The sequence below is a fragment of the Cynara cardunculus genome, unplaced genomic scaffold (assembly GCF_001531365.2).
Source record: "Cynara cardunculus var. scolymus isolate 2C unplaced genomic scaffold, CcrdV1 Un_Scaffold_8815, whole genome shotgun sequence".
NCBI lineage: Eukaryota > Viridiplantae > Streptophyta > Magnoliopsida > Asterales > Asteraceae > Cynara > Cynara cardunculus.
The window spans coordinates 714-12,200 of NW_020204480.1; the positions used below are offsets into that span (position 1 = coordinate 714).

An 11,487-nucleotide genomic window follows, 5' to 3' on the forward strand; every position below is an offset into this window, starting at 1 on the left:
TCTACAAATGTGTGAAGACTACTCTAGCTTCAGCGAATGATGATGAGACCTCCAGGTTATTCCAGCATTCAGCGATCAAAGGAAGCTTGCTTAGCACGATTGTTGTTGTCTTGTCCTTTAGTAAGGTACGGAGCCGATTAGTCGATTCTTTGTCCACCAACTTTATGCAAAGATGTCTGCTCAAGAATAGTGCTTTTGTACTATTCACTGTAGCAAAGGACAAGCCTTCCTCTTAAGGCTTGACACGCACTCTAAACCCTACCTTACTGCATTAAATGTTCATTTAATGCACTGGGTATAAATAGAAGTGTTTCTTCTCCATGCAGAGTACGCGCATCACTCTCTTACCATATTCTTACTTCAAGTTTCTTCTAACTTAAGTAAAAGATATTTCTTTTAGCATTCTCTTTTCTTGTATTTGCTAAAGCTCTGTGTGTAACCAAAGGTTGTTTAGATAGGTTTCCCATACCTTATCTTTCCGCAAACAATCTTGTCAAATCTGTATTGATCTTCTCTATCAATGTATATTTTAAATTTGAAAACTTTCTGTTTGTATTCATCCCCCCTTCTACAAATTGTTTCTTATCTTGTAGACCCTTTCAGGACCAACACATGTCTTTGATAACGTTTCTTCTCCTTTGATAAATGTCGTTGATAACTTTTCTATCCCTTTGATGACATATCTCCCTCTCATGATGATTAGGAGAATCCTGAACATCATGGATAATCAAAGATCTAACATTCTCCCTTTTTTAAAGAATTCTAAACATCATGAATAATCAAAGATGTAACATTCTCCCTTTTAGATACTTCTTCAGATATACTCTGCCTAAAGAAATTAATCATCTTTTCTCAACAGTTAAACTTGATTTCTCATCCACTGAAAGATAATCTTTGTCATAATAGCATTTTCTCCTTCTAAAAAATAGATCTTTACATTGTCGCCCCCYCCCCCCCCCCCTCTTGAATATTGGGTAAACATAGAAGCACATTTAGAAACTATTTTCACAACAATTAAAAATAATTGTGTGGCCTATTTTCAGAGTTGACAATAATGAATCTCTGATAGGACTTCCAGTTATCACTGAAGTAAAGTTTCAGAACTAACTTCTCAAACTGTTCTGGCAATATCACAAAGATATGCAAGGATCACAAAGACTCGTGCAAGTGTAAAAGAAAATATTATCATTCAAGTGTATATTTGGCTCAAAAGATTCAAAGTGCACAGAATAAAGTTCGAAGACCGGAGGTGCATCTAAATCTTTTGTGAGTATGTCTACCTAGTTAACTATTTCAGTTTAGAAAAGACTATATGTATTTCTTTTAAGTCCTATCACACACTCACCATTTTCTTTTAGATCACAAACACTCAATCTCTCAACATTTTACCTCAAACACTCCCTTTCAAAATTATATCTAAGCTAGAGATGTGTTTCATAGGTAGGTCCTTCTGGTATTGGATTAACCATTGAAACTTCTATATTCTAGCACTCAGAAAATTATTGCACATTCAGAGATATATACGTTAAGTCTCATGAAAAAATGAAGAATAAGTCCTGAATTGATGTATTCAGAAGTCATATATGAAGAATAGGTTTTGAACTGGGTTATTCAGAAACTAACACGTTGAATGTATCTATTTAGAAATATGAAGAAACAAATTCAAATGCTAAACAGAATGACTCAAAGCACAATGTTTATCAACAAATGTACAATGATTAGAATGTCTAATTGTGAAGAACAAGTCACAATTATTATTTCTGATAAAAATTGAATCATTGATATGAAATAACGCACAACGAAAAACAATTTGAATTTCAAACGAGTGTATTTCCACCAAAATTATCAACAAATATATGAGACATGGAAATAACGAAATTTAAGGATAGTTGAATCAGGTATTAGAATTATACATGATGAGAAAATACACAAGTATTAACTCAATGAAATACCCGTTCAAAGATAGTACTCGTTTTAAACAAAACAAAAAATAATCATTTAAATCCTCACTTCTTAAAATCATAAAATATTTGAGATCAAAGAAGTGGTTTGAACATTTGTAAAACCATTTTTAATATACTTAGAAGTTGTTCTTCTTCTAAGCATATAAAAACAAGCATGCAAAAAAAATATTGATTAAAAAAATTTATTAAAAAAATCACTCAAAGCCTACCCGATGAGAGGTTTCATCGCTCACCATTGTGGTCGATGAGGGGAGTTCATTGCTCAACACAAGTCTCTCATCACTCAACTATCTACACTCATCGCTCAAGGATGTTACCTCATCGCTCAACACAAGATCACTCATCGCTTAAATTTATGTCCGGATTGTCACTACATCGGACAAGGTTATGTCCGGAGTACCTTTCATCGCTCAATACATCTTTGAATAATACCATATTGCTCAAAGTGTAGTTGGATACCATCTTCATTGGACAACACTTTATCCGGATTATCTTTTCATATGACACACCTTTGACCGAATTAGGACGTCATCGGACAGAATTATGTTCGGATTGAACTTTCACTCCCAACTCTTATTCCTTCAAAAAACCTGTAAAAAATATCAGTTAAAATTTCCATCTTATATTCAATATGAATAACAAATTACTTAATCCCCTTTTGAAACTATATCAGATAAAATCCAAACACTAAAATAGTTGACACCAATTAATAAAAATACATACACTCCCCTTTAAATTAATATCCCATTCAAAACAGTATAAAAGAATAAACATTATACTCCCTTTATTGAGATAAGCTCAGGTTCTGAACTGCGTTGTTCAGAAGTTGTATTGAAGATTAGGTCCTAAACTAATGTGCTTAGAAGCTATGTTGAAGGCCAGGTCCTAAACTGATGTAGAAGCTATCTTAAAGCTCAAATTCCATATGCTCCCCCTCAAACCAAACATAAGTTTATCATGTAATTCAATGTCTGAATTCAACATAGTACATGATAATCCTGCAAAACAGATTATACAGATTTTGGTATCCATACTTTCATGGATCCTAATTTGTTAGCATTGGTTTGAGGAATATTGTATGTATCATACCATTTATTCAAATCAGATATTTTCATTCTAAAACTCTTCACAGGGAAATCAGATATGCAATAAGTACCATACCAATTGTTATCATACCTGTTATTCTCCTTCCAGCCTTTTACATACCAGTTGTTAGCTTTCTTTTTGTTAATAAAGTCATCTATTTCACAATTTGAACAGTGAATCCTTCTCTTGCTAAGACTGATAAGTTGGTTAGTAGTTTTAACAACACAAGGTAAAACAGTCTTAGAAACAAATGACTTCTTATTACAAATAGTATATTGAGAAGACTTACCATCAGAATCTTTTACATCAGATTTCTTCAACCAAATCTTTTTCATTCTTTAAAATGATTATCTGACTCAATAACATAACCTTTGTAGAACTGATTTGGAATATGAGATTTGTTCTTTGAAACACTTGATTTAGAACTGTTTGAATAACTGTTGGATTTGACAATAGAACTATCATTCATGCAGATTTTACAATTAGAAAGAGAATTAGTTGAACTTGAAGTACTAGTTTCAAAAAATTCTTTGAGTTTCTTTAACAACTGATCTCTTTCTTAAGTAACTAAATCATATTTCTTTTTAAACTCAGATCTCATATTCGTCTCAGACGCAAGATTAGTTTTTAATTCATATAACTTCTTTGACGTTCAGAAATTTTGCTTTCCAAAAATTTTCTTTCTTTTTCAAAAACATTCCTTTCCTTTTCAAAAACTTCTTTCTCATAATCTGAGGCAACATTTAACCATTTCATCTTTTTAGTCAACTCCTTAGCTATTGTTGCGTTTTCTTTGCTACATTCTTTCTTCCAATAGCATATAACTTTCTCTCTTCATCCAAATTCTTCTGCTTAGCAGCAACGCTCTTTGAAATCTCCAGATACTTCTTCTCAGATTCTTTCTTTTCAGCTTCAAACTTAGTTCTTTCCAGAATAATTATCTTCTCAAATTCAGATATTTTCTCTGAAAGCTTTGTATTATTCAACTCAAGAGCTTTAATCTTGGTTTCAAGATTTTTTTTTCCACATGAAATTTCTTTTCAGTCTATTTAAACCTCTTTTCAGCATCAAACTTCTTAACAACATCAGAAAATTTATTTTTTTCCTTTTCAAACTCTTTTCTTTCAGCCTCTATCAACTTTTCCTGTTCTACTATTATTTTCTTTTCTTTCTCAAACACTCTTCTTTCAGAAGTCAATGCTTTCTCAACTTCATAAACTCTAGTTGTCAATTCAAAGAATTTCTTTATTTGCTCAACATTTTTTTCTTGATAATCAGACGAAAAACCTCTAGAAAAAATTCATCAATTTGTTCTTTTAAAAATTTATTTTCTTTTAAAAATTGATCATTTTCCTTAACCATATCTTTGGCCCAGCATAGATTTGAATTGTTTTCATAAAACATTGCAATATATTTATCTTGTTCCTTTTCCAAAAAAAATTCCAACTCAGTAATTCTCTCTTTCAGTTCCTTGTTCTCTCTTTCTATCATAAAAGCCATTTTTATCACTTCAAAATATTGATTAAATCTTCGATCTTAATAGAGTTCAAAACTTAGAAACCAGATTATCACTTTGCTAATCGGACAACACTTAACACTTTCAAAAACTTTCTTATCAGACACAACGATTATCACACACCACTTTTATCTCTCAACACAGGTTATTGGACAAACCTGCTTATTGCACAAACCTTTAATCGACCAAAAATCTTATCGCACAACTTCTCTTATCGATAACAACCTTTTATCGGACAAGATTTTATCGATCACAAGCTCTTATCCGACAAGCTTTGACTGGATACAATTCCTTATCAGATAACACTTAATCAATCAAAACTCCTTATCGCCTACATCCTTATTGATAAACAATTCTAATCGCCCAAAATACCAATGATGAAAACAATTCAATAGATGATGAAGGCAAGATATCGGACAACACTTCAATTCAACAGGCGATAAAGGATACTTGCACAGATTTTCCAAAAATTGACTCAAAATCACTCGAACAAGGATAAAACTTGTACAAATTATTTTGCAAGATGATCAAAAACAAGTTTTTAATACCAGTTCATGCCAAAAAAAAAATCAAATTGGTCCAATTTTAATGAGAATCGCAACAACAGTGTATGAACACTTCAAGAACACGAATTGCCAAAAAATTCAAAATTGATATATGAAATCGATTCAATTTCGAAAATGAATGGTTCTAAACAATCCAAAATGGAAATTCGAACACAAATCAATCAAACATACATCAAAATTCAAAAAGATTATGAACAATTGATTCAAACAGTAGCAAGAAAAATGTCGATCAAGAAATGTCCAATTAAGATTCAAATTCAGTCAGATTATTTTCAATCTGATCCTCTAAGTTGTTGTAATCTGCTCTGATATCAATTGATAATCCCAGAAAGACTAATCAATAACAATCCAAAGATTCAAGATCACAATTAGCACAATTATGAAAATGTGGAGAGAAAATAGAAAATTGTAGAGAGAGAATTCTTTAAGCACCAAATGTATTAGACTCTTCAAATGATTACAAATGAATTCTTGCTAAGCTCTTCTAAGCGCACTCTGATAAAGATTACAAACAAAGCACCTATATAGATACAAGACATACACTAGAAGCATAAAGCTTGGATACAACATATTAAGCACAAAAACTTGATCCTAACATTTCTTTTCTTCCATCTCCTTCTTCTCTCATGTCTTCTCTTATGTCTTCTCTGGCTTCCTCTCTTCTGTCTTCTCTCCTTTCATCTCTTTGATTAAACTTTACTGTCTTCTGCTCATGATGAGGCAGAAATCTCTCATTTCTGAACTCTCTTTGTTGTCCTTCTCATAGGGCCTCTTGAGGAATTTCTTTGGAACTGTTTAGTGATAAGAGCAAGAGATTTAGCAACGCTTTGAGATCATCGTTTGAATTTGAGCTCTCATCTTCATATTATGATCCTATTATTAAGGCCTTCTTGCCTTCTTCTTGTGATGTTCCTTTGAAGAGCCTCTGGAAGTCTCTTTTTCATCAAAGACAAGGGCCAGAGATCCTCCAATGGACACCTTTTTCTTCATGATGTCTTGCTCTTCAGCAGCAAGATTTCCATATACGTCATGAAACAACCAGCTACCCAGATCTTGGTTTGCTTGTAGAGACATGGAAAATTGTGTCCATTCATTGCCGAGACTTTTGAGATATAGAACGTTGTTTTCTTCCTTTTTTCTTGTGATGTCATTTCTACGACATTGATTTATTAACGTATTGAGTCGGTCACACATTTTTTGGATTGGTTCATCTGAAAGTACTTTGAAATTCATGTATCCAATTCACATATTTGGCCCTTCTGTTCTTCTTGGCCTTGGCCCCTCCCTCTAGTTGGCTTGCCAACTCATCCCAGATTTCCTTCGCCATCTTGCATGTGTCTAGAGATTGAAAAATCTCATTTGGGATTGTCATAATGAGAAATTTCTTGGCCTTCTAGTCTATTTCCACTTTTTCAATATCTCAGCATTCCAGGACTTCTCATTCTTCAGAACGAAGTACACTGGAATTTCATTGGTAGTGGCAGGAACTCTAGGAATTAGTGTATGAGGTATGTATGGGCCATTGGTGACAGATCTATAGAGATTTATGTCCATCCCCTTGAAGAAATTTATCATTCTGATCTTCCATTGAGGATATTCCTCACGTTGAAGAGTTGGGTGTTTTATGAGAGATCCAACGCTGTAAGGTTGGCCGTTGATGATGAATTTGGAGAAAATTTAGAAGAACTTGAGTATGAAGATTAGAAATATAAATCCAAAAGAAATTGAGAGAATATTGAGTACACATATTCAAATTGATCGTTTTAATTAAAAAATCAATCAGTTTGCTCTGATACCAGTTGTTGATCTCAGATCTCTCAATCAACAAGAAGATTTAAGCAAAAAGACCTAAATCTACCTTTAGGTGATAAAGAAAATAGGAACAACTTGGATAACATTCAAGAACGTATGAAGCTATCACAAGTAATTATTTATAATGGGAAGGTCAACCAAAATTACAAGATATGGAAGCTATTTATACTAGAAATCTAGTCTAAGGGATAACAATCTAAGATAGGATATCTATGAGATAAACGTAGAAAAGATATCTATCTAGAAGTGATAATGAGTGATAATGATTATCTCTAACTGCTTAGAATAACCAAATTTGACTGGCGATGAGTCACGACTTTCCATGTGTCAAGTCGTCCAACTGTCTCTATAGGTGGCGTATCCAATCAGCGTCCTCCATGCATCAGTTGGTTAGGCTTGATCTGATCGAACAATGGTTGATACTTGTGTGATTCTTCAGCTGCTGAAACCAGAGGAGTTATGGAAAGGCTAAGTTCATCAACCAAATGAACTCTTTAATAGTAGATGATCATCAGGTTAAGTGCTTCCGATCTTCATAGCCTCTCTGAATTGTGTTCATGGTATCTCTGATCTTTAGCACTTAGAATTATTATGCTCCTCTTTTGGATCTCCGTCGGGTCTCCAGACTTCCATACTTAGAATATTTTTCATTACTCTTACATTTGAGAATTGTGGGGGTCAAACAGTTAGTCTTGAATTTATATACCATCTTATTCGTGTTTCAAAACCATACAAAACCATAGTATAAGCACTGAATGCGACAAAAAATAGAACAAAACATGACGCATGATTGATGTTTTGGATTCTCGGATACAGAATTCAGATGCATTGGCATATTATTGCAGGGGTACGCAACTATTATATATATATATATATATATATATATATTATCTACACACACATCCGTTATATTCAATCTAACGGTTTGGATAAGTTTTTTTGGTTCTTTTTCGGAGTTCTACCTTGATCTTTCCTATATATACATATACATATATACAGGGAATAATCAAATGAGAACCACAAAAAAGTTTAGAACCATGAGAACCAGTAATCGTGTGTTGTTTCACGTGAAAAAATGCTTCAGTAAAATGTAGTGGTGTTTCACAATGTGTATTTTATGTTTCATATTGTGAAAGAACACTATATTCTCATATACATGCATTGATTTACAAAGTGAAACAAAACATGATTTTGGTTTTCAGAATTCTCACCTTTTCTTTTGGTTCTTATTTAACTTATGCCCCTATATATATGGCTTTTAAAATGTGACATACTTGGTAAGCCAGTTCAGCATGTCTGTATGAGCCTCTTGAGCACTCATTACGGCAACTTCATCATCTTCACTGTATCTTGAAGCCCACCCATGACTAACACCTGGGAATATTTTCACAAAGCTCTCAACCTGTACATTTTATTCACAAAAAGAATTTTATTTCATTACTAACACATGCAAAATAATTAAAAACTCGTTAACTTTTTAGGTAAAAACAATTAAGAAGAGAGCTTTACTTGTTTTGATGATAAAATGTCCCCATAATGTTTCACTTCTTCTTGTGGACATAGTTTGTCAAGCTCGCCTCCCAATATGGCAATGGGAACATTCACCTCTGAAACATTGAACATTTTCGTCAGGGTCTATTCTCAAAATCACCATTTTTGGTATAAAAAGGCTATGTTTTTATGCATTCTCATAAAATAGAATTTTCGTCGGGGTTTATTCTTAAAATCACCATTTTTGGTATAAAAAGACTATGTTTTTATGCATTCTCACATTGGGGTTTATTCTCAAAATCACCATTTTGATTTCGTCAGAAGTGGGATCCACACGACAGAAAAAAGTAATTGTTTTCCATGCAAATGCATGAAAATAAGGCGAAATGCATGGAAAAGTGGGTACCACTTCTTAGGTAAAGGTGAATCCACCGATAAGTGGAATCAATAAGAATGCTGAAACAATGGTTAAGATGTCACTTTTTTATTCCAAGATTGGTCATTTTGATAACATTGCCCAAAGAAAAGGGAGCAAAAACATACCGTTGATATCATCGTCTGTGAGGCGACCAGGGTGCAATATAACACCAGCCTTAATGTCGTCATATTTTGCCAATTTAGCAACCATCATTCCTGAAAACAAAATAAGAAATATACAACCTCTCTTCCGAGCCAGAAAATTACTTCCATCAGCACTTACCAAAGAGTCAGTCCAAGGTTAAAACTTCACTAAGGAATAGGAGTCAGTCCAAGGTCAAAACCTCACTAAAAGATTAGGAGTCAGTCAAAAGTTCAAACTTCACTAATGAGAAGCTTGTGAATGTTTCAACTGATATATGTATATGAATATTACATACTAGAAAGAAGGTTTCAACATTTTCTCTTTTTAGCAAGTTTTTAAATTTAAACTAGTCTATTTACTTATCTATTTATTATCATTATAATTCATTTGGGGTTTATATTGTAATTATTTAAGGATGTTTGGTGCAATTTATTTAACGGGAAATAAAAGCAACTTACCTCCCCAGCAAAAACCAGCAGCCCCTACACCAAATACTCCTCTGCTTTTAAGTTGAGCAATTATCTTCCTTGCATTTTCACAACCTTTTTCCTGAATACACTCAAATTATGCATCAAAAGGTATTATACATGATCAAATTATTCACCCAACAACGATGATGCTATTACCAAAGGGCCTATCGTCTAGTGGTATATAGAGGGTTTACACGTGAGGAGGGTGTGTGAGTTCATTAATTTGCAGTATATAAATATTATATACTTTAAAAAAATGATAATGCTATCGGGGACAGACCACCAGTTTGTAAATAAAATCTTCATCATCTATACTCTACTGATCCCATGTTCAAAAAAGGCTATACACCCACAGGCAACATGGGGGAGAAAAATCACTGCAAGTCAGCAGCAGGCCTGTGATTTGATCCTACTGCTGAGGTGCGGTGGTTTTGTGAGTCTATGGAAAAGAAAAGGAATGAAGAGAACTGACTGGAGGATGATTATGTAACCAGTTTGCTCGAACTTGTGGAGGACTCGTGGTGCAAATATGACCCCCAAAGAAGAAATCAGGAACGACAACCAAGTATCCAAGAGCAGATATTTTGTCAGCAAGTTTCCTGTACAAGTAACAAAAATATCGACCTCATCTTAAGGAGTGCATGTTTCTCTAAACCATTATAACTCTTACTGTTCATTTATGCTTCATCGATCTCTTGTTACATTCTTTCGAGTAGCTTATATCTCTAAACCACCCGTTGTTGTTTAAGCTGGATTAACTGTTACCATGCATTGACCCAAATCCTATGTCCGGAGATCCCACATTGGTATTTGGTAATGAAAACAGTCCGACCATTAATTAAAGATGCTCCTTTAGTTCCCGAGTACAGATGGTCACGAAAACCACATGATACAAACCCATTAATATAAATCTACATCCAGTTGATTGCATTCACTTGAATTCTAAAGACAGATGCATTTGTGGGTGAAAATGAGAGACCAAGATAAAGAACAGAGGAGATTGACATTTAAATGAAAAAAAATCAGATTTTAAGAAGGATGTCGAAATTAAAATTAGACTTGAAAACAAAAAGAAGTATATATATAGGGTCGAGTCTAAGGAAAACGACAAAAAAAACTGAAAAAAACACTCCAATAACCATTCATGTATAAGGTACAGTGAGTTGTTGCCGCATGAAAACCAAAACACATCTTCAATTACTTGTATACACCGTATACACATGCGTATCTAACTATCGTTTATGTGAATCAAATATGATGAGATGATTATGGAATTGAAACCTTTCACAATTACCTCAACATAACTCCTTCATAACCTGCATACATATTTATTACAAATAAAAATCAAAAAACCCCTTGCAACTTCAATCATATATTTGAAACAAATTGTATTAATAAAGATGTTAGCAGTAATTTTAAACCAAAGGATATTGATTTAATATTTGTTATAGTTTGTTTTATCACCAGTAATTTGTAATCAATTTGCAGTGAAAGTCATCGCAAACAAAGTTATAGGCCATGGTTATTATTATAAGTGAGGGATGGATGATGAAATTGTTACCAAAAGCATCAGAAGCAAGCAAGATGGCCAGATTTGCAGAGCGATTTCCAGTAACATAGGCTTTCAGGCCTCCGATTTCTTCGATGCTCCCGTTTCCAGAACTACTGTTCATCTCTGGTGGATTTGCATAGCATTCCGGCCCCGACATCTCTCACAGAAACACCCGCTCCAACTTAAAAATGGAACACGCAATTTAATCACCTGAGTACTGTGTTTTATTCGTCTCCCGTTCTTCGATTGTCCCAAACGTTCCAAAGTGGAAAAAAGTCATATTTGGTATTGAATACTCGGCTAAAATGCTGTAAGTGATAACGAACAAGTCAAACGGGGATAATTATATATACTATATTATAAAATATTTAATAAAAATGTTTAAAAATTATTTTTTACATATAAAATATCGTTTATTGATAAATATTATTTAAACTTCAATATTATAAATAAACTGTACATAATTAC

General features: G+C 33.4%; 1 protein-coding gene across 4 annotated transcripts; it reads right to left on the bottom strand.

Moving 5' to 3' along the window:
* Window positions 1-7,054: 7,054 nt before the first annotated feature.
* Window positions 7,055-11,281, bottom strand: LOC112505171 (endo-1,3;1,4-beta-D-glucanase-like). 4 transcript variants are annotated; one of them, XM_025109120.1, is made up of 8 exons: window positions 11,029-11,281; window positions 10,762-10,783; window positions 9,940-10,066; window positions 9,456-9,546; window positions 8,979-9,068; window positions 8,454-8,551; window positions 8,219-8,346; window positions 7,055-7,383 (listed from the first exon to the last, which is right to left on the bottom strand). In XM_025109120.1, the coding sequence occupies exons 1-8, from the start codon at window positions 11,174-11,176 to the stop codon at window positions 7,380-7,382; spliced, it is 708 nt and encodes a 235-aa protein (XP_024964888.1). In that variant the 5' UTR covers window positions 11,177-11,281; the 3' UTR covers window positions 7,055-7,379. The 4 variants fall into 4 exon arrangements, with proteins under 4 accessions (XP_024964888.1, XP_024964887.1, XP_024964884.1 ...); XM_025109119.1 differs by having other exon boundaries at window positions 7,055-7,386; XM_025109116.1 differs by having other exon boundaries at window positions 7,055-7,599.
* Between the last annotated feature and the right edge of the window lie 206 nt (window positions 11,282-11,487).

Excerpts from the sequence above, each read along its gene's own strand:
- LOC112505171 (XM_025109116.1), bottom strand. The coding sequence starts at position 11,176 with ATGTCGGGGCCGGAATGCTATGCAAATCCACCAGAGATGAACAGTAGT. Across the intron at positions 10,784-11,028 it reads GCTTGCTTCTGATGCTTTTG|GTTATGAAGGAGTTATGTTG; the intron begins GTAACAATTTCA and ends ATATGTATGCAG. Across the intron at positions 9,547-9,939 it reads GGTTACATAATCATCCTCCA|GAAAAAGGTTGTGAAAATGC; the intron begins GTCAGTTCTCTT and ends GAGTGTATTCAG.